Source organism: Mesoplodon bidens (assembly GCF_964165515.1).
Source record: "Mesoplodon bidens genome assembly, chromosome: 1".
Lineage (NCBI taxonomy): Eukaryota > Metazoa > Chordata > Mammalia > Artiodactyla > Ziphiidae > Mesoplodon > Mesoplodon bidens.
Window position 1 is genome coordinate 53,741,183 of NC_138176.1, and position 23,794 is coordinate 53,764,976.

At 44.4% G+C, this 23,794-nt stretch overlaps 2 protein-coding genes and 1 pseudogene across 3 annotated transcripts in view; 2 read left to right on the top strand and 1 right to left on the bottom strand.

Moving 5' to 3' along the window:
- The window catches only part of LOC308625353 (protein FAM184B-like), an 81,078-nt pseudogene that overhangs the window by 39,526 nt on the left and 17,758 nt on the right, over positions 1 to 23,794 (bottom strand). The gene's annotated exons all lie outside the window — the stretch shown is intronic.
- Positions 2,807 to 8,718, top strand: LOC308624544 (THO complex subunit 2-like). Its single transcript, XM_081247850.1, has one exon. The coding sequence runs from the start codon at positions 3,002 to 3,004 to the stop codon at positions 7,841 to 7,843; it is 4,842 nt and encodes a 1,613-aa protein (XP_081103976.1). The 5' UTR covers positions 2,807 to 3,001; the 3' UTR covers positions 7,844 to 8,718.
- On the top strand, positions 17,529 to 22,907 carry LOC308624533 (THO complex subunit 2-like). The gene has a single exon (XM_081247823.1). The coding sequence runs from the start codon at positions 17,724 to 17,726 to the stop codon at positions 22,563 to 22,565; it is 4,842 nt and encodes a 1,613-aa protein (XP_081103949.1). The 5' UTR covers positions 17,529 to 17,723; the 3' UTR covers positions 22,566 to 22,907.

Sequence of the window (23,794 nt, forward strand, 5' to 3'; positions counted from 1 at the left end):
CATTCTAAACAGGGGAGTCAGTTAAGGAGAGTAGCTGAGAAATAAAAATAATTCAAGTTGAGATGAAGGTAATAAAGGGAGTGCCCTGGGTGACACACAGAGAGGAGCTACCCTGGTGTGCTCAATGAAAGCTTCCTGTGTCAGGACCTGCAGGTTGAAAAACATCAGCCATGCCAAGAAATGGTGGATGATGTTGCATTCCAGGCAAAGAGGACAAATGGGCAAAGGCCCTAAGTTAAGAAGTACCTGGAAGAACAGTAAGAAAGCCAAGGAAGCTGGAGCTCGGTGAGTGGAGTGAAAAATGTACAAGATGAGGCTGCAGAGACAAGCAGGACCAGATCGTGGAAATCCGAAGGGACCACAGGAAAGAGTTTGGATTTGCACTCTGAGATGTCCTTGAATCATTCTGGAGAGAGGAGCGACCAATAGACAGTGCAGACAACAGACCATAGGGAGGAGGAGTGAGGTTGGCAGTTGAGACACCAGTTAGATGCGAGATGCCGCAGACCGGGAAATGAAGGATGGGGCTTGGATCAGGGTGGTAACGCCGGAGATGGAGAAAAGTGGATGGACTGGGGACATTTCTAGAGATCTTGTCTAAGGATTGGATTGGGGTGGTAAAGGAAAGTGGCAGGACTTTGGAGTCAGATTTTAAGCCACTTTAAATCTCTAAGCCCATCATGGGGAGTCAATAAAATCACGTATTTAGAGCTCCTATTGCCTGGCATGCAATACACACTGAGTGAAAACTGTCCTCTCCTCTCCTTTATCCCTCTTGTGGGAACGGTAAGCACTCGATGCCTTCGGTTGAGCTTTTTCTCCCACCTGCTTCTCTTAGCTGGTTGCTCTTCTGCTCAACACTCTATGTCCTGCTGCCTTTACACACAAATACACACACACTTTCTCTCTCAGATAAAAACATCAGCCGTGTTTAAAGGACATCTCTGTAAGAGTCTCCAGAGAGGTATTTCAAAAAGGTTGCTTGTTTGCAGGAGGATTTTTCTAAAAGGGTAGTGTATCCGTTTTCTTTCTGCTATAAGCAAGAAGAAACCCAACTCTAACCATCTAATACAAGAAAATGTATCATCCCACTTAACAGCAAGTCCGTGGGAGGGAAAATCACTGGCACAGAATGTTATTAGGTTTCTTCCTTATGAGCCACCTCGAAACGTTTGTGAAATAGCTGGGCAAAAAATAGAGAGCTCTTCCCATTATGTTCATTTGTTCATTAAATATTTGTTCACAGATCGACAACATCATCAGGAGCCCATGTTCTGTCCATCCTTCTGCACTGCTATCCCCGACGTGTCGGCATTGTCTTCAGGATGCTGACCCTCTTGGTCATTAAATGGCGGCCTCAGTTGTGCACATCCTATCCAGATAGAGGCACGTTCAGGGGAAGGAGAAGGAACTCTACATTCCCATATCTCACTCTCAAGAGTGGCAAGGGAGGCGGGTCATGGGAGAGCATGGCAGTTATCCTGGGACCTGTGGGCAGGACTTACTGACTCGCTTCTAACAGATACAATATGGAAAGAGGAGGAAAGTATGTTATAGTGGAGAAAACTGACAGACATCACCTAACCCAGGTGATCAATGATAACACCACCAGGAAAAAGTCACATTGATATCGTGTACCCCGAATTAGATGTGATGAACAGGTCACTTCATCTCTGCGGTGTGCTTCCCCCAAATCCATAACCCCAGTGGATTCATGAGAAAACCTCAGACAAACCTCAACTGAAAATTCCTGACCGCCACTCACCAAAGTATCTGAACCGTGAAAGACAAGGAAGACTGAATAATATCACAAATTACAAGAGACTAAGGAGACACGACAATGAAATGAATGAGGTAAACTGGATGGCCTCATGGAGCAGAGAGAGGGCATTAGTGGAGTAACTGGCGAGATCCAAATAAAGTCCAGAATTTAGTTAATGGTAACGTACCAATGTTCATTTCTTAACTTTGACAATGTACTGTTGGTATGTGAGATGTCGACGCTGGGAGAGGTAAATCACGCTGTCTTTGAAGCTCTTGTGTAAATCTAAAATTATTATAAAATAAAAAGGTTTTTTGATTCTCTTTTTATTTTTTTAAATTCTATAGTATTTTACAATTTTCAAAAGTTTCACACACATGATTTCATGTAATCCCATAATAACCATTTTTTTAAATCCCCTACCCCTATACTGACCATCAGCTATCACTTTTCCTAACCTTGGGGTGGGGCACTAAGGGATCCTCAGACCAGCCTCAGGGGGCCTGACACCTTCTGAAAGTACATGCATATTTTTGTGTGATGATATCCTTCTCCAGGAGAGGGACATCGTTTTCCTCACCTGGAGGGGGCTGTAATCGGAAATGGTTAGGAGCCCCTCCTCTGGTCCAGTCTCCTTATTCCAGTGTCACATGGTGAGCCTCTAACTGAATTTAAGGTGCTCCACCTTGGCCAGGTGGATTCATGGCTGTTTCTCAGATGAGCCTCAGGCCTACTTTCACTTGAACTTTATGCCGGAGACTGGAACATTCCAACTCTGGGATGAAATGGACAAATGCCTTCAAAGATACAAACTACCAAAGCTCACTCAGGAAGAAACAGATAACTTGAAAAGTCCTATATCTATTAATGAAATTAAAGTTGTAGTTATAAACTTTCCAGCCAGGGAAAAAGAAGGCCATGAATTCAGGACTTGATAAAGGGCTATCCAGCCTGGACAAGGCAATCAGAGTTGCCACCACAATTTACCGAGTGCCAGGGTCAGTGCTAAGCATCTTCCTATACATTTCACTGCATTCTACAACAGCCCTGAGAGGGGGTGGTGTTTTCTACATTTTACAGGTAAGGGCAGGGTCTTGGAGAGATTAGCAGACTCGCCCAACGTCACGCAGCTAATTATGAGCACACAGACGCGGCTCCCGGCATTCCCGTGGGCGGTGCTCCCCTTCGACCCCTCGCTCGCCTGCTACACATCGGGTTTTTGCTCCTAGTGAGGGGAAGATGGCGGACGCAGCTGTCGTGCTTCCCGCAGAGTGGATAAAGAACTGGGAGAAATCAGGGAGAGGTGAATTTTTGCATTTATGCCGGATCCTCAGTGAACATAAAAGCCATGATAGTTCAACTTATAGAGATTTCCAGCAAGCTGTTTATGAGTTATCATACCATGTCATTAAAGGAAATCTAAAGCATGAACAGGCATCTAATGTTCTTAATGACATTAGTGAATTTTGTGAGGATATGCCCTCCCTTCTTGCTGACGTATTCTGCATATTAGATACTGAGACAAATTGTCTAGAAGAAAAAAGCACGAGAGACTGTTTTACACAATTGGTATTAGCATGTTTGTATTTCGTTTCAGACACAGTTCTAAAGGAACGCTTGGATCCAGAAACACTGGAATCGTTAGGGCTTATCAAACAATCACAGCAATTCAATCAAAAGTCAGTGAAAATCAAGACAAAACTCTTTTATAAGCAGCAAAAATTTAATTTGTTAAGAGAAGAAAATGAAGGTTATGCCAGGCTGATTGCTGAATTGGGGCAGGATCTATCTGGAAATATTTCCAGTGATTTGATCTCAGAAAATATCAAATCTTTAATAGGATGCTCTAATCTGGATCCCAATAGAGTTCTGGATGTCATTTTAGAAGTGTTTGAATGCAGGCCAGAACACGATGACTTCTTTATATCTTTATTAGACTCTTACATGAGTCTGTGTGAACCGCAAACACTGTGTCATATTCTTGGGTTCAAATTCAAGTTCTACCAGGAACCAAATGGAGAGACTCCTTCATCTTTGTACAGAGTTGCAGCAGTACTTCTACAATTTAATCTTATTGATTTCGATGATCTTTATGTACATCTTCTTCCAGCTGATAATTGCATTATGGATGAACACAAACGAGAAATTGTAGCAGCTAAGCAGATTGTTAGAAAACTTACAATGGTTGTACTGTCTTCCGATAAAATTGACCAACGAGAGAAAGAAAAGGAAAAAGAAGAGGAGAAAGTGGAGAAGCCACCTGACAACCAAAAACTTGGTTTGTTGGAAGCCTTGTTAAAGATTGGTGATCGGCAGCATGCACAGAACATTATGGATCAGATGCCTCCATACTATGCAGCTTCACATAAACTAATAGCCCTTGCTATTTGCAAGCTTATTCATATAACTATTGAGCCTCTCTACCGAAGAGTTGGCGTTCCTAAAGGTGCTAAAGGCTCACCTGTTGATGCTTTGCAAAATGAGAGAGCACCAAAACAAGCAGAGAGCTTTGAAGATTTGAGGAGAGACGTCTTCAATATGTTCTGTTACCTTGGTCCTCACCTTTCTCACGATCCCGTTTTATTCGCAAAAGTGGTGCGGATAGGCAAGTCATTTATGAAGGCGTTTCAGTCTGACGGAAGCAAACAAGAAGATAAAGAGAAGACGGAAATTATCCTTAGCTGCTTGCTTAGCATTACTGACCAGGTATTACTTCCATCTCTTTCTTTGATGGACTGCAATGCTTGTATGTCTGAGGAACTGTGGGGAATGTTTAAAACATTTCCATACCAGCATAGATATCGTCTGTATGGCCAGTGGAAGAATGAAACTTACAACAGTCATCCACTTTTAGTAAAAGTTAAAGCTCAAACAATAGACACAGCCAAATATATCATGAAGCGTCTAACCAAGGAAAATGTGAAGCCCTCTGGAAGACAAATTGGGAAGTTGAGCCACAGCAATCCAACCATTTTGTTTGATTATATCTTGTCACAAATACAGAAGTATGATGACTTAATAACACCTGTAGTAGATTCATTGAAATACCTCACGTCACTGAATTATGACATCTTGGCCTATTGTATCACTGAAGCTTTAGCTAATCCAGAAAAGGAGAGAATGAAACATGACGACACAACCATCTCAAGCTGGCTTCAGAGTCTGGCTAGTTTCTGTGGTGCAGTTTTTCGTAAATATCCAATGGATCTTGCTGGTCTTCTTCAATACGTGGCTAATCAGCTAAAGGCAGGCAAAAGTTGTGACCTGCTTATATTGAAAGAAGTGGTAGAAAAAATGGCAGGAATACAAATTACAGAAGAAATGACAATGGAGCAACTAGAGGCCATGACTGGTGGAGAGCAACTAAAAGCTGAGGGTGGTTACTTTGGCCAGATAAGAAACACTAAAAAATCCTCCCAGAGATTAAAGGATGCACTATTAGACCATGATCTTGCTCTTCCTCTCTATGTGCTTATGGCTCAGCAGAGGAATGGGGTAATCTTTCAGGAAGGTGGAGAGAAACATTTGAAACTTGTGGGAAAGCTCTATGATCAGTGTCATGATACCCTGGTACAGTTTGGTGGGTTTTTAGCATCTAATCTAAGCACAGAGGATTATATAAAGCGAGTGCCTTCAATTGATGTGCTCTGTAATGAATTTCACACACCCCATGATGCAGCATTTTTCCTGTCTAGGCCAATGTATGCACACCGTATTTCGTCCAAGTATGATGAACTTAAAAAATCAGGGAAGGGAAATAAACAGCAACATAAAGTTCACAAGTACATTACATCATGTGAAATGGTGATGGCTCCTGTGCATGAAGCAGTGGTTTCCTTACATGTTTCCAAAGTCTGGGATGACATCAGCCCTCAGTTCTATGCCACATTCTGGTCACTGACAATGTATGACCTTGCAGTTCCACATACCAGCTATGAACGGGAAGTCAATAAACTTAAAGTCCAGATGAAAGCAATTGATGACAATCAGGAAATGCCTCCAAATAAAAAGAAAAAAGAGAAGGAGCGATGTACTGCCCTTCAGGGCAAGCTTCTTGAAGAAGAAAAGAAGCAGATGGAACATGTACAGCGAGTGCTACAGAGACTGAAACTGGAAAAGGACAGTTGGCTTTTAGCAAAATCTACCAAAAATGAGACCATCACAAAATTTCTACAGCTGTGTATATTTCCTCGATGCATTTTTTCAGCAATTGATGCTGTTTACTGTGCTCGTTTTGTTGAATTGGTACATCAACAGAAAACTCCAAAGTTTTCCACACTTCTTTGCTATGATCGAGTTTTCTCTGGTATAATTTACACAGTCGCAAGCTGTACTGAAAATGAAGCTAGTCGATATGGAAGATTCCTTTGCTGCATGTTAGAGACTGTGACCAGGTGGCACAGTGATAGAGCCACATATGAAAAGGAATGTGGAAATTATCCAGGATTTCTTACTATATTACGGGCAACTGGTTTTGATGGTGGAAATAAAGCCAATCAATTAGACTATGAAAATTTTCGACACGTTGTACATAAATGGCATTACAAACTAACCAAGGCATCGGTACATTGCCTTGAAACAGGCGAATGTACTCACATCAGGAATATCTTGATTGTGCTAACAAAAATACTTCCTTGGTACCCAAAAGTTTTGAATCTGGGTCAGGCTTTGGAAAGAAGAGTGCATAAAACCTGCCAAGAGGAGAAAGAGAAGAGGCCAGATCTATATGCATTGGCTATGGGCTACTCTGGGCAGTTGAAAAGTAGAAAGTCATACATGATACCTGAAAATGAGTTTCATCACAAAGACCCCCCTCCGAGGAATGCAATTGCCAGTATACAAAATGGGCCTTGCAGTGGGCTTTCTTCATCGTCAACAGGAAGTGCATCTAAATCGGTTGAAAGCAGTAACGATGAGACTGATAAATCAAGGGAGAGATCTCAGTGGGGCGTGAGAGCAGTTAATAAAGCTTCTAATGCCACACCAAAAGGGAATTCAAGCAATGGAAATAGTGGCTCTAACAGCAAAGCTGTTAAAGAAAATGGCAAAGAAAAAGGGAAAGAGAAAGAAAAAGAGAAAAAAGAAAAGACTCCAGCTACTACTCCAGAGGCCCGAGTACTTGGTAAAGATGGTAAAGAAAAACCGAAGGAAGAACGGCCAAGTAAAGATGAAAAAGCAAGAGAGACGAAGGAAAGAACACCTAAGTCTGACAAAGAGAAAGAAAAATTCAAGAAGGAAGGAAAAGCTAAAGATGAGAAATTCAAGACCACTGTCCCCAATGCAGAATCAAAGTCGACTCAAGAAAAGGAAAGAGAGAAGGAGCCATCCAGAGAAAGAGATATAGCAAAGGAAATGAAATTAAAGGAAAACGTTAAAGGAGGAGAGAAAACACCAGTTTCTGGGTCCTTGAAGTCACCTGTTCCCCGATCAGATATTGCAGAGGTTGAAAGGGAACTAAAACGTCGCAAAATTGATACCTACCCTTCTCCATCACATTGCTCAACAGTACTTCCCAGAGTTCCTCTGGCTTCTGAGAGCTATGCCAGCTCACCTGTCATCTCCATTCATTTTCTACAGGACAGTCTCATCAAACTCAAGGAATCTTCAGCAAAGCTCTACATTAATCATACTCCTCCACCACTGTCCAAGAGTAAGGAGAGAGAAATGGACAAGAAAGATTTGGACAAGTCGAGGGAAAGATCCAGAGAAAGAGAAATAAAAGATGAAAAGGACAGGAAAGAGCGGAAAAGGGATCACTCAGACAGTGACCGAGAAGTGCCACCGGACTTATTAACCAAGAGGCGGAAAGAGGAACATGGAACAATGGGGGTTTCAGAACACAAAAGTGAGAGTCCGTGTGAGTCTCCTTATCCAAATGAGAAAGACAAGGAAAAGAATAAGTCAAAACCGTCAGGCAAAGAAAAAGGCGGTGACTCAGTTAAATCTGAAAAAATGGATAAAATCTCCTCTGGTGGCAAAAAGGAGTCCAGGCATGATAAAGGAAAGATAGAAAAGGAAGAGAAATGGGACAGTTCAGGAGGAAAGGAAGAGAAGAAACAGTCCTCGGACAAGCACAGATAATGAAGACTTTCAATCAAGGGTATGGACAGACCCCTAAGCTGAAGGTCTCCTAGAGGAGGATGCCAAAGCTCCATGCGTCACTCTCAGAATGGTATCTCCTATAATTAAGAGCTTCTGGTGCTGTCCATTTAATGGGAATCTGCTTTAAATCAGAAGATGAATACACACCACCATCCTCTTTTTTTTTTTTAAATAAATTTATATATTTATTTATTTTTGGCTGCATTGGGTCTTCGTTTGCTGCACGCGGGCTTTCTCTAATTGCGCGAGCAGGGGCTACTTTCCATTGCGGTGTGTGGGCTTCTCACTGCGGTGGCTTCTCTTGTTGCAGAGCTCAGGCTCTAGGCCCGCGGGCTTCAGTAGTTGTGGCACGTGGGCTCAGTAGTTGTGGCTCACGGGCTCTCGAGCGCAGGCTCAGTAGTTGTGGTGCACGGGCCTAGTTGCTCCGCGGCATGTGGGATCTTCCCAGTCCAGGGCTCAAACCTGTGTCCCCTGCATTGGCAGGCGGATTCTTAACCACTGTGCCACCAGGGAGGTCCCACACCACCATCCTCTTGACGAGAGATTCCAAAGTCACTGATTTTCAGAACCTTATTTTCACCTCCAGGCAGTTTCTTGCAGCAAGGTTCCCGTGTATACAATGTTTACTCGAGATTTGCCATCCAGAAGCAGCATCTAATGAAAATTTCACTAACTGTTTTAGCTCGTCCTTCTTTCTCAGAAAGGAGAGGAAATCGCCTCCTGGAACCAGTTCCTTAATCATGTAGATAGGCTGTATTTGTGTGCGAACTTTGATAAATTTGACAATACTGGGATGATTATATTGCTTGAGGATTTTGGCTGCTTGTAAAAATTTTAATTTCAGTTTCTGGGGAGGATCATCTTCACATGTTTTAACAGCAATAGCAGTTCTATCCTTTAATGTGCCCTTAAACGTGTCATCAGAATTTCCCTTGCCCAGTAATTGTGACATTTTCATGATATGCCTTTTTTATTCTAATTATGATCATGCTGATACCATGATTCTCTTTATTGGAACATTGACTGTTTCTGTAGTTAAAAAAATTGAGATGAAATTCTCATAAAATATGCCATTTAAAACTGGTTCTTAGTATATCCCTGTGTTGTGACCATCACCAGTAATTCCAGAACATCTCCATCACCCTCAGAAGAGACCCTGCATCTGTTAGCAGTCACCCCCAACTCTCTCCTTCCTGCAGCCTCTGGCAACAACTAATATATTTTCTGTCTCTATGGATTTGCCTGTTTTGGACATTTCATAAAAATGGAATCATGAAATATGTGGCCTTTGGTTATATGTGGCTTCTTTCACTTAGCATCATGTTTTCAAGGTTCATCCATGTTGTAGCATGTATCAGAACTTGATTTCTTTTTATAACTGAATACTATTCCATTGTATGGATGTGTACCACATTTTGTTTATCCATTCATCAGTGATGAACAGGAACAATGATTTTTAAGGATTAAAACTGTAAGTTCAACATTAATGTATCTATAATTATAATTGGTAATGTCAAGACTATACATGGTGTGAAGAGAATACTGTACAGAAACGATATGTAAATTATTTGTCAGCATACCATGCAAGTGTGATTATTTTCTAAGGCCCTTCTAGCTCTGGTTTTATGAATTATGTGAATGTAGTATTTTCATCAATAAAGTGTAATGCGTTAAGCCTTAGATTAAAATTTGAAAAAACAGCACACAGAACTGTCTTAACAATTCCACTGCACTGACTCCCTAAGGCTAGTTTTGAGGATACTTTTGGCATCGTTAAGTTTGATTCCATAAATTCCCTGATCTGTAGGGAAATAGGGTACCCCTCCCCCCATTTCAGGGCTAATGAGATCTAGAATTCCTAGACCACTGATCCTTTCCATGGGTCAAAGGAGTAACATCAGTGAAGTGCTGGCGTACTAGGGAGTCCTTCCTTTGGGAAGATGCTGAGGGTGCAACCCAATCTTAGATCCCAGAGGCTCACCAAGGGGCAGAGGAGAGAAGCCCCGACCCGCAGAGCTACCTGCGCTGGTGGCGGAGCTGCAGCGCCTCCTGCCGGTGCTGTTCCACCTCGGCCTGCAGCCGCCGCACTGTTTCCTTGAGCTGCGAGTTGTCCTCCCAGAGGCCGCACCGCTCTCTCGGCTCCTGCTCGGCGGCGCCCTTGCCCGTCGGGGAGCCCGCCTGGCCCGGACCGGCCCCCTCCTAGGGAGAAAGCAGCCAGAAGAGCCGTTTGCAGGAGGCGCAGTGGCAGACAAGGGCCAGAGATGTGCCGCGGCAAAGACCCAGCCTGGAACCCAAATCGGGCTCCTGATTCAGGAGCTCACGTCTAGTCTCTTAAAGTTTCCTGCTTTGAGAGTTGGCCAAATGTGGCCCTCAAAAAGTCTAATAATGCTGGTGAGCCAAGAATGTGGCTTAAATGAAAACAAGCCCAACACTGCACATGTGTGGAGTGGGGGGGTGGGGGGGAAGGGGGGTAGGATGTCTCTGAGTCTCTTCTTGTTACGACACTAATTCACTAATTACCCCCCCCCAAAGATCTCATTGCCGAATTCCATCCTATTGGTGGTTAGGGCTTCAACATGGGAACTTGGGGCGAAACCACACAGGGCAGGGGAAGGGGAGAGTGAATATTTGCTGAACGATAACAATGTCACATCACCTCACAGGATTCTGATACAGCGGGTCTGGGTACATCCCAGCCCTGTGTCTTTTGAAAAAGGCTCCCAGGTGACTCTAAGGCCACCACAGTTGTAATCCACTGCCCCGCACTTGCCCTTGCCCGTCTCTTTACCTAGGGTGCCTTCCACACCCAACCATTCCTGCCTTGGTGATGCCTTCTCGACCCCTCAGGGGAGAGGCGACAAGCTTTCTCTTCTCTGAGAGCTAGATCCTCTCCGTGTAGAGGTTATAATGAAGTGCACTGATCTGTTGAAATGCTGGTTTCCTCCACCAGGCCAGCAGCTGTTCCGGGAAGGAGCCATCTCCTCTTCATCTTCCCAATCCTATAGCACCTAGCACAGTGGCTGGGATTCAGCAGGTGCCAAATGAATGCTTGCTGCGAAATGATGCTTGAATGTCAATGGTTCAGACAGAAATACAAAGACTGATATCCACCATTAAATGGGGTCAGGGTTCATCCCCGATTAGTGAATGTAGCAGTTTTCAAGTCCATGCAAACGGGCCTGAAGGTTTGTGCATCTGTTCCTTCCAAAGACTGAACAGCATTGCACAGGGAGCATGTGCGGCCCAGGCCCTGTACCTCTTGGTTCCAGCCCTGGGGTTTGCATAGTGTGGGATGCCCATGGGCACCACCCGGCACTCACACCTGCATGACCTGAAGAGCCTGTGGGGTTAAAGTCCTGTGGGGCCACCCTTGACTAGTGGGAGGGAGAAGCTGCTGGGTAAGTGCATCCCCCTCTGTACTTGGCTGCGACAGATTTGAGAATTCTTTCATGGGGCTCCTCAGAAGATCCCAGTGGATGCAACACCACTTACCTGCAGTGGTGGCCACGCTGGGAATGCATCCTGACGTTGCACCCCCCTTTCACTCCTGCTGCCTGGGGCTGTTCCTTCTTGTGGATATACTTCTTCTCTGTGGGGGACATCACCCAGGGCCTTGCTGTTCCTCCCGGAGGGTTCAGGGCTTCCCTCCAGTGAGGTGTAGGTGAGGATTGGGTGTGGATGACCAGGTACCGTCTCATCTACCCAGCCCGGGTCTCTCTCCGTAGCCCTCAGGCAAGCCTGTCATTCATTGCAGAGGGCCCAATATTGGGCCCTCCAGCCACCAGCTGTCACCATCCCACGCTTCCCCTAGCTCCTTCCACAGGTCCAGGTGGCCCCCACCAGCCTAGAACATTTAATGGATCATATTCTGTTTTCCCTCTGCTAGACTTTACCAACTGAGCTGAACTCATCGTGATACATCATTTGTTAATAATTCTCATTAAACACAGAAATTGTCTTCAGGTTCTCAGTACCAGCAAAATCTGGAATGAACCATCCCCATGTTCCTGCGGTCTTCAGCAGGGCTGGGACACCAACCAGTCGTGGTCGTCTGCACACCCTGGTGGAGACTCTACTGTGTGCAGAGCTGTGTGCCGAGCACTGGGGGTGGGGCTGGGGGATGAGATGAAGCAGACATGGCTTGTTCTCAAAGGATGCCTAGTCCAGGCGAGGAAACAAGGGAATCCACGAAGTGGTGGTTCTCCCACAGGACAGGCAGTAGAGGTGGGTGCCAGCTGAGCTATAGCAACAGGAAGTGCTCCAGGAGCTCAGAGGGTAGAGAGGTCACGGGTGTGGAGGGGAGGCCCGTAGCACGGAGGGATTGACTGGGCACTGAAGAGGGAGGAAGGGGTCCCAGGCAGGGGCCAGGGCACATGCAAAGGCAGTGAGGCAGGATGCGGAGCCTGCATTTAGAGCAGAGAGGGATATGCAGCCAGTGGGTAAAGGCTTTTCAATGCCAGACTGACCACTGGGAGCTTATTCTCACAGCAGTCGGGAGCCACTGAAGGCTTTACACAGATGCACTTTAGATGAATACCTGAAGCCGTATGTGGTGGGCTGGGGAGAGATGCCTGGGTTGTTAGGAGGTCCCTGTGCTACCCAGCAAGGTAGGAATTATGGAGGGCAAGGAGGGGGATGATGGGCCGAGTCTGACCAGAAAGTTCAAGGAGGGTCAGCACTGACCTCTGGTGACAAGCTCACCTGTCCTCACAGGAACAGGGAGGTCTAGACAGGGAGTCTGTCTGGGGAGGTGTTCTGAGAAACTCTCTGCAGGTCTACAGGACGGACCCTGTCTGGCACCAACACCCTGAGATCCCACTGCATGTGCATTTAAAATAACACGCTGCACTTAAAGCTTGTTTTTGCTTTCCAAAGATGGGAGCCTGCAGGCTCATCAAGTGTCCCCCAGGCCTGTGGAAAGAGAGGTTCTTCCCCCCTTCAGACAGGGGGTGACCGAGCACCCAGAGCCTCTCCCTGACACTGCTCCAAGAAGGGTGTGGCATGGGCAGGGCAGGGGTGCTGACCTCTGCAGTGCCGGCACGGTCCTCGCTGTCCCCTGGACACTGGCTGATGGCCTGTCGCCTGCCCACACTGCCCGGGGCCCTCAGCTCAGCCTGCAGCGCTTCCAAGTCCTTCTGGTGCTCAGAGCAGGCAGCCCGCTGCTCCGCCAGCTCCTGCCTCAGGGCCTCTGCAAAAGGAAGAGCAGTGGAAGGTCAGGAGCACGGTGAGGCCAAAGTGTCTTCTGCAGGGACCACAGTCTCTGGGGTGGGCTGGAGTGGGGAGCTGCTGCAGGCACTGGTTCGAGTTCCCCAGACTTACTGACGTATTTCAAGAGAACAGTAACCACAATACCATGTATAGAGCACTAAATGTGCGAAACCCTTGAAAGCCAGTTAAGCCCTACTACCATCCTATCCACTATTATCCCTCCCATTTTACGAGAGAACAGAGCCTCAGGGAGCCTTAGAGAAGCTCTTGTAATTTAATTTACACTCTCCCTATTTCTGAGCCACCCTGCTAATAAGCGGTGGAGTCAGGATTCAACACTTCCCATGGTTCTTCTTCCCTTGGGGCCACCTGCTTCGCCATTGCTGGTTAGTTAGGACGGGTGGTGGGTTAGGGTGGGACAGCCTGGGTCCAGAGCTGAACCCCGAGGCAACACCTGGCCACAGCACCAAGTCAGAAAACTAAGAAGAACGGGGAATTAGCAAATGACCCAGTGGCCTCTTCTGGGGGTGTGGGTCTCAAATCGGAAATGTTGACATTTGTGCCAATACTTAAGGAGACAAAACATTCACAGGTCCTACTTCTCATGGATGTAAGGTCCCAGCTGGATTGTGAAGGCAGGAGATGGTCACAGTGACTGGTACTACAGGCTATTCCATCAGTCTGGGTCCCAGAGTGAAGATTTTTTGCAGCAGAACAGCAGTCAACCTTTGATGGATATGTAGCAGAAGTGGTAAATAGGTCTTTGCTTTGTAAGCCACTCAGTTTGGGGGGATGTTTGTTACTGCAGCACAATCTAACCTAGTGTGATTCAGTGTTATCGTCTCTTATCAATCAATCCTGGCCTCAGCACCACATGATTACCAAAAACAGAGACTTAGAAGCTCAAGAAAAAGATTTGTCAGAAGGACCCAGCAGAGTCCTGCTGATCTAACTGGGGAAATTCAGATGGCCTCATGGGAACTGGGGAGTCAGCAGACAGCTACAGCTGCCACCGTCTTCTCTGAAGCTGCATGAGCTCTTCCGCTGCTCCATCTCCGCATGGCCATGCTGTACTCCTGCTCCTCTTCCCACGCTTGCTTTTCCAGCTGCTCCATCTCCGTGCCCATGGCCCAAGGCTTGTTCTTTTCATAGTTCCAGAACATATCACCCCCTGTCCAAGTCCTTCTCTGTATCTCTTGGTCCAAGTGTGAGAGAGTTTGGCCCAGTTCAGGTAAGTGACCGTTCTGATTCAGTCAGGTGAGGCTGGGTGGGCAGGAAGTCCATGTCTAGAACCCCTTGCCGTTTACAAAGGGCTTTATTGAACTATTTACAAAGGGAACCCGTAGCCAAGATTAGGCTCATTTTTAAGAATTGCATTGGTTTAAGTATCTGGTGTTGCTCTTGTAATTTAATTTACACTCTCCCTATTTCTGATGTTCTCGGTGTTCATTTACATTTTTCTATGTTACTAGGTTTCTTCTTTATGAGCCACCTCGAAACCTTTGTGGAATAGCTGGGCAATAAATAGAGAGCTCTTCCAATTATGTTCATTTGTTCATTAAGTATTTATGGAGCACCTACCATGTGCTAAACATTGTTCTGAGTGCTGGCGGCACAGCGGTGAGAAGGTCCTAGCCTTCATGGAGCCAACATTCTAAACAGGGGAGTCAGTTAAGGAGAGTAGCTGAGAAATAAAAATAATTCAAGTTGAGATGAAGGTAATAAAGGGAGTGCCCTGGGTGACACACAGAGAGGAGCTACCCTGGTGTGCTCAATGAAAGCTTCCTGTGTCAGGACCTGCAGGTTGAAAAACATCAGCCATGCCAAGAAATGGTGGATGATGTTGCATTCCAGGCAAAGAGGACAAATGGGCAAAGGCCCTAAGTTAAGAAGTACCTGGAAGAACAGTAAGAAAGCCAAGGAAGCTGGAGCTCGGTGAGTCGAGTGAAAAATGTACAAGATGAGGCTGCAGAGACAAGCAGGACCAGATCGTGGAAATCCGAAGGGACCACAGGAAAGAGTTTGGATTTGCACACTGAGATGTCCTTGAATCATTCTGGAGAGAGGAGCGACCAATAGACAGTGCAGACAACAGACCATAGGGAGGAGGAGTGAGGTTGGCAGTTGAGACACCAGTTAGATGCGAGATGCCGCAGACCGGGAAATGAAGGATGGGGCTTGGATCAGGGTGGTAACGCCGGAGATGGAGAAAAGTGGATGGACTGGGGACATTTCTAGAGATCTTGTCTAAGGATTGGATTGGGGTGGTAAAGGAAAGTGGCAGGACTTTGGAGTCAGATTTTAAGCCACTTTAAATCTCTAAGCCCATCATGGGGAGTCAATAAAATCACGTATTTAGAGCTCCTATTGCCTGGCATGCAATACACACTGAGTGAAAACTGTCCTCTCCTCTCCTTTATCCCTCTTGTGGGAACGGTAAGCACTCGATGCCTTCGGTTGAGCTTTTTCTCCCACCTGCTTCTCTTAGCTGGTTGCTCTTCTGCTCAACACTCTATGTCCTGCTGCCTTTACACACAAATACACACACACTTTCTCTCTCAGATAAAAACATCAGCCGTGTTTAAAGGACATCTCTGTAAGAGTCTCCAGAGAGGTATTTCAAAAAGGTTGCTTGTTTGCAGGAGGATTTTTCTAAAAGGGTAGTGTATCCGTTTTCTTTCTGCTATAAGCAAGAAGAAACCCAACTCTAACCATCTAATACAAGAAAATGTATCATCCCACTTAACAGCAAGTCCGTGGGAGGGAAAATCACTGGCACAGAATGTTATTAGGTTTCTTCCTTATGAGCCACCTCGAAACGTTTGTGAAATAGCTGGGCAAAAAATAGAGAGCTCTTCCCATTATGTTCATTTGTTCATTAAATATTTGTTCACAGATCGACAACATCATCAGGAGCCCATGTTCTGTCCATCCTTCTGCACTGCTATCCCCGACGTGTCGGCATTGTCTTCAGGATGCTGACCCTCTTGGTCATTAAATGGCGGCCTCAGTTGTGCACATCCTATCCAGATAGAGGCACGTTCAGGGGAAGGAGAAGGAACTCTACATTCCCATATCTCACTCTCAAGAGTGGCAAGGGAGGCGGGTCATGGGAGAGCATGGCAGTTATCCTGGGACCTGTGGGCAGGACTTACTGACTCGCTTCTAACAGATACAATATGGAAAGAGGAGGAAAGTATGTTATAGTGGAGAAAACTGACAGACATCACCTAACCCAGGTGATCAATGATAACACCACCAGGAAAAAGTCACATTGATATCGTGTACCCCGAATTAGATGTGATGAGCAGGTCACTTCATCTCTGCGGTGTGCTTCCCCCAAATCCATAACCCCAGTGGATTCATGAGAAAACCTCAGACAAACCTCAACTGAAAATTCCTGACCGCCACTCACCAAAGTATCTGAACCGTGAAAGACAAGGAAGACTGAATAATATCACAAATTACAAGAGACTAAGGAGACACGACAATGAAATGAATGAGGTAAACTGGATGGCCTCATGGAGCAGAGAGAGGGCATTAGTGGAGTAACTGGCGAGATCCAAATAAAGTCCAGAATTTAGTTAATGGTAACGTACCAATGTTCATTTCTTAACTTTGACAATGTACTGTTGGTATGTGAGATGTCGACGCTGGGAGAGGTAAATCACGCTGTCTTTGAAGCTCTTGTGTAAATCTAAAATTATTATAAAATAAAAAGGTTTTTTGATTCTCTTTTTATTTTTTTAAGTTCTATAGTATTTTACAATTTTCAAAAGTTTCACACACATGATTTCATGTAATCCCATAATAACCATTTTTTTAAATCCCCTACCCCTATACTGACCATCAGCTATCACTTTTCCTAACCTTGGGGTGGGGCACTAAGGGATCCTCAGACCAGCCTCAGGGGGCCTGACACCTTCTGAAAGTACATGCATATTTTTGTGTGATGATATCCTTCTCCAGGAGAGGGACATCGTTTTCCTCACCTGGAGGGGGCTGTAATCGGAAATGGTTAGGAGCCCCTCCTCTGGTCCAGTCTCCTTATTCCAGTGTCACATGGTGAGCCTCTAACTGAATTTAAGGTGCTCCACCTTGGCCAGGTGGATTCATGGCTGTTTCTCAGATGAGCCTCAGGCCTACTTTCACTTGAACTTTATGCCGGAGACTGGAACATTCCAACTCTGGGATGAAATGGACAAATGCCTTCAAAGATACAAACTACCAAAGCTCACTCAGGAAGAAACAGATAACTTGAAAAGTCCTATATCTATTAATGAAATTAAAGTTGTAGTCATAAACTTTCCAGCCAGGGAAAAAGAAGGCCATGAATTCAGGACTTGATAAAGGGCTATCCAGCCTGGACAAGGCAGTCAGAGTTGCCACCACAATTTACCGAGTGCCAGGGTCAGTGCTAAGCATCTTCCTATACATTTCACTGCATTCTACAACAGCCCTGAGAGGGGGTGGTGTTTTCTACATTTTACAGGTAAGGGCAGGGTCTTGGAGAGATTAGCAGACTCGCCCAACGTCACGCAGCTAATTATGAGCACACAGACGCGGCTCCCGGCATTCCCGTGGGCGGTGCTCCCCTTCGACCCCTCGCTCGCCTGCTACACATCGGGTTTTTGCTCCTAGTGAGGGGAAGATGGCGGACGCAGCTGTCGTGCTTCCCGCAGAGTGGATAAAGAACTGGGAGAAATCAGGGAGAGGTGAATTTTTGCATTTATGCCGGATCCTCAGTGAACATAAAAGCCATGATAGTTCAACTTATAGAGATTTCCAGCAAGCTGTTTATGAGTTATCATACCATGTCATTAAAGGAAATCTAAAGCATGAACAGGCATCTAATGTTCTTAATGACATTAGTGAATTTTGTGAGGATATGCCCTCCCTTCTTGCTGACGTATTCTGCATATTAGATACTGAGACAAATTGTCTAGAAGAAAAAAGCACGAGAGACTGTTTTACACAATTGGTATTAGCATGTTTGTATTTCGTTTCAGACACAGTTCTAAAGGAACGCTTGGATCCAGAAACACTGGAATCGTTAGGGCTTATCAAACAATCACAGCAATTCAATCAAAAGTCAGTGAAAATCAAGACAAAACTCTTTTATAAGCAGCAAAAATTTAATTTGTTAAGAGAAGAAAATGAAGGTTATGCCAGGCTGATTGCTGAATTGGGGCAGGATCTATCTGGAAATATTTCCAGTGATTTGATCTCAGAAAATATCAAATCTTTAATAGGATGCTCTAATCTGGATCCCAATAGAGTTCTGGATGTCATTTTAGAAGTGTTTGAATGCAGGCCAGAACACGATGACTTCTTTATATCTTTATTAGACTCTTACATGAGTCTGTGTGAACCGCAAACACTGTGTCATATTCTTGGGTTCAAATTCAAGTTCTACCAGGAACCAAATGGAGAGACTCCTTCATCTTTGTACAGAGTTGCAGCAGTACTTCTACAATTTAATCTTATTGATTTCGATGATCTTTATGTACATCTTCTTCCAGCTGATAATTGCATTATGGATGAACACAAACGAGAAATTGTAGCAGCTAAGCAGATTGTTAGAAAACTTACAATGGTTGTACTGTCTTCCGATAAAATTGACCAACGAGAGAAAGAAAAGGAAAAAGAAGAGGAGAAAGTGGAGAAGCCACCTGACAACCAAAAACTTGGTTTGTTGGAAGCCTTGTTAAAGATTGGTGATCGGCAGCATGCCCAGAACATTATGGATCAGATGCCTCCATACTATGCAGCTTCACATAAACTAATAGCCCTTGCTATTTGCAAGCTTATTCATATAACTATTGAGCCTCTCTACCGAAGAGTTGGCGTTCCTAAAGGTGCTAAAGGCTCACCTGTTGATGCTTTGCAAAATGAGAGAGCACCAAAACAAGCAGAGAGCTTTGAAGATTTGAGGAGAGACGTCTTCAATATGTTCTGTTACCTTGGTCCTCACCTTTCTCACGATCCCATTTTATTCGCAAAAGTGGTGCGGATAGGCAAGTCATTTATGAAGGCGTTTCAGTCTGACGGAAGCAAACAAGAAGATAAAGAGAAGACGGAAATTATCCTTAGCTGCTTGCTTAGCATTACTGACCAGGTATTACTTCCATCTCTTTCTTTGATGGACTGCAATGCTTGTATGTCTGAGGAACTGTGGGGAATGTTTAAAACATTTCCATACCAGCATAGATATCGTCTGTATGGCCAGTGGAAGAATGAAACTTACAACAGTCATCCACTTTTAGTAAAAGTTAAAGCTCAAACAATAGACAGAGCCAAATATATCATGAAGCGTCTAACCAAGGAAAATGTGAAGCCCTCTGGAAGACAAATTGGGAAGTTGAGCCACAGCAATCCAACCATTTTGTTTGATTATATCTTGTCACAAATACAGAAGTATGATAACTTAATAACACCTGTAGTAGATTCATTGAAATACCTCACGTCACTGAATTATGACATCTTGGCCTATTGTATCACTGAAGCTTTAGCTAATCCAGAAAAGGAGAGAATGAAACATGACGACACAACCATCTCAAGCTGGCTTCAGAGTCTGGCTAGTTTCTGTGGTGCAGTTTTTCGTAAATATCCAATGGATCTTGCTGGTCTTCTTCAATATGTGGCTAATCAGCTAAAGGCAGGCAAAAGTTGTGACCTGCTTATATTGAAAGAAGTGGTAGAAAAAATGGCAGGAATACAAATTACAGAAGAAATGACAATGGAGCAACTAGAGGCCATGACTGGTGGAGAGCAACTAAAAGCTGAGGGTGGTTACTTTGGCCAGATAAGAAACACTAAAAAATCCTCCCAGAGATTAAAGGATGCACTATTAGACCATGATCTTGCTCTTCCTCTCTATGTGCTTATGGCTCAGCAGAGGAATGGGGTAATCTTTCAGGAAGGTGGAGAGAAACATTTGAAACTTGTGGGAAAGCTCTATGATCAGTGTCATGATACCCTGGTACAGTTTGGTGGGTTTTTAGCATCTAATCTAAGCACAGAGGATTATATAAAGCGAGTGCCTTCAATTGATGTGCTCTGTAATGAATTTCACACACCCCATGATGCAGCATTTTTCCTGTCTAGGCCAATGTATGCACACCGTATTTCGTCCAAGTATGATGAACTTAAAAAATCAGGGAAGGGAAATAAACAGCAACATAAAGTTCACAAGTACATTACATCATGTGAAATGGTGATGGCTCCTGTGCATGAAGCAGTGGTTTCCTTACATGTTTCCAAAGTCTGGGATGACATCAGCCCTCAGTTCTATGCCACATTCTGGTCACTGACAATGTATGACCTTGCAGTTCCACATACCAGCTATGAACGGGAAGTCAATAAACTTAAAGTCCAGATGAAAGCAATTGATGACAATCAGGAAATGCCTCCAAATAAAAAGAAAAAAGAGAAGGAGCAATGTACTGCCCTTCAGGGCAAGCTTCTTGAAGAAGAAAAGAAGCAGATGGAACATGTACAGCGAGTGCTACAGAGACTGAAACTGGAAAAGGACAGTTGGCTTTTAGCAAAATCTACCAAAAATGAGACCATCACAAAATTTCTACAGCTGTGTATATTTCCTCGATGCATTTTTTCAGCAATTGATGCTGTTTACTGTGCTCGTTTTGTTGAATTGGTACATCAACAGAAAACTCCAAAGTTTTCCACACTTCTTTGCTATGATCGAGTTTTCTCTGGTATAATTTACACAGTCGCAAGCTGTACTGAAAATGAAGCTAGTCGATATGGAAGATTCCTTTGCTGCATGTTAGAGACTGTGACCAGGTGGCACAGTGATAGAGCCACATATGAAAAGGAATGTGGAAATTATCCAGGATTTCTTACTGTATTACGGGCAACTGGTTTTGATGGTGGAAATAAAGCTGATCAATTAGACTATGAAAATTTTCGACACGTTGTACATAAATGGCATTACAAACTGACCAAGGCATCGGTACATTGCCTTGAAACAGGCGAATGTACTCACATCAGGAATATCTTGATTGTGCTAACAAAAATACTTCCTTGGTACCCAAAAGTTTTGAATCTGGGTCAGGCTTTGGAAAGAAGAGTGCATAAAATCTGCCAAGAGGAGAAAGAGAAGAGGCCAGATCTATATGCATTGGCTATGGGCTACTCTGGGCAGTTGAAAAGTAGAAAGTCATACATGATACCTGAAAATGAGTTTCATCACAAAGACCCCCCTCCGAGGAATGCAATTGCCAGTATACAAAATGGGCCTTGTAGTGGGCTTTCTTCATCGTCAACAGGAAGTGCATCTAAATCGGTTGAAAGCAGTAACGATGAGACTGATAAATCAAGGGAGAGATCTCAGTGGAGTGTGAGAGCAGTTAATAAAGCTTCTAATGCCACACCAAAAGGGAATTCAAGCAATGGAAATAGTGGCTCTAACAGCAAAGCTGTTAAAGAAAATGGCAAAGAAAAAGGGAAAGAGAAAGAAAAAGAGAAAAAAGAAAAGACTCCAGCTACTACTCCAGAGGCCCGAGTACTTGGTAAAGATGGTAAAGAAAAACCGAAGGAAGAACGGCCAAGTAAAGATGAAAAAGCAAGAGAGACGAAGGAAAGAACACCTAAGTCTGACAAAGAGAAAGAAAAATTCAAGAAGGAAGGAAAAGCTAAAGATGAGAAATTCAAGACCACTGTCCCCAATGCAGAATCAAAGTCGACTCAAGAAAAGGAAAGAGAGAAGGAGCCATCCAGAGAAAGAGATATAGCAAAGGAAATGAAATTAAAGGAAAACGTTAAAGGAGGAGAGAAAACACCAGTTTCTGGGTCCTTGAAGTCACCTGTTCCCCGATCAGATATTGCAGAGGTTGAAAGGGAACTAAAACGTCGCAAAATTGATACCTACCCTTCTCCATCACATTGCTCAACAGTACTTCCCAGAGTTCCTCTGGCTTCTGAGAGCTATGCCAGCTCACCTGTCATCTCCATTCATTTTCTACAGGACAGTCTCATCAAACTCAAGGAATCTTCAGCAAAGCTCTACATTAATCATACTCCTCCACCACTGTCCAAGAGTAAGGAGAGAGAAATGGACAAGAAAGATTTGGACAAGTCGAGGGAAAGATCCAGAGAAAGAGAAATAAAAGATGAAAAGGACAGGAAAGAGCGGAAAAGGGATCACTCAGACAGTGACCGAGAAGTGCCACCGGACTTATTAACCAAGAGGCGGAAAGAGGAACATGGAACAATGGGGGTTTCAGAACACAAAAGTGAGAGTCCGTGTGAGTCTCCTTATCCAAATGAGAAAGACAAGGAAAAGAATAAGTCAAAACCGTCAGGCAAAGAAAAAGGCAGTGACTCAGTTAAATCTGAAAAAATGGATAAAATCTCCTCTGGTGGCATAAAGGAGTCCAGGCATGATAAAGGAAAGATAGAAAAGGAAGAGAAATGGGACAGTTCAGGAGGAAAGGAAGAGAAGAAACAGTCCTCGGACAAGCACAGATAATGAAGACTTTCAATCAAGGGTATGGACAGACCCCTAAGCTGAAGGTCTCCTAGAGGAGGATGCCAAAGCTCCATGCGTCACTCTCAGAATGGTATCTCCTATAATTAAGAGCTTCTGGTGCTGTCCATTTAATGGGAATCTGCTTTAAATCAGAAGATGAATACACACCACCATCCTCTTTTTTTTTTTTAAATAAATTTATATATTTATTTATTTTTGGCTGCATTGGGTCTTCGTTTGCTGCACGCGGGCTTTCTCTAATTGCGCGAGCAGGGGCTACTTTCCATTGCGGTGTGTGGGCTTCTCACTGCGGTGGCTTCTCTTGTTGCAGAGCTCAGGCTCTAGGCCCGCGGGCTTCAGTAGTTGTGGCACGTGGGCTCAGTAGTTGTGGCTCACGGGCTCTCGAGCGCAGGCTCAGTAGTTGTGGTGCACGGGCCTAGTTGCTCCGCGGCATGTGGGATCTTCCCAGTCCAGGGCTCAAACCTGTGTCCCCTGCATTGGCAGGCAGATTCTTAACCACTGTGCCACCAGGGAGGTCCCACACCACCATCCTCTTGACGAGAGATTCCAAAGTCACTGATTTTCAGAACCTTATTTTCACCTCCAGGCAGTTTCTTGCAGCAAGGTTCCCGTGTATACAATGTTTCCTCGAGATTTGCCATCCAGAAGCAGCATCTAATGAAAATTTCACTAACTGTTTTAGCTCGTCCTTCTTTCTCAGAAAGGAGAGGAAATCGCCTCCTGGAACCAGTTCCTTAATCATGTAGATAGGCTGTATTTGTGTGCGAACTTTGATAAATTTGACAATACTGGGATGATTATATTGCTTGAGGATTTTGGCTGCTTGTAAAAATTTTAATTTCAGTTTCTGGGGAGGATCATCTTCACATGTTTTAACAGCAATAGCAGTTTTATCCTTTAATGTGCCCTTAAACGTGTCATCAGAATTTCCCTTGCCCAGTAATTGTGACATTTTCATGATATGCCTTTTTTATTCTAATTATGATCATGCTGATACCATGATTCTCTTTATTGGAACATTGACTGTTTCTGTAGTTAAAAAAATTGAGATGAAATTCTCATAAAATATGCCATTTAAAACTGGTTCTTAGTATATCCCTGTGTTGTGACCATCACCAGTAATTCCAGAACATCTCCATCACCCTCAGAAGAGACCCTGCATCTGTTAGCAGTCACCCCCAACTCTCTCCTTCCTGCAGCCTCTGGCA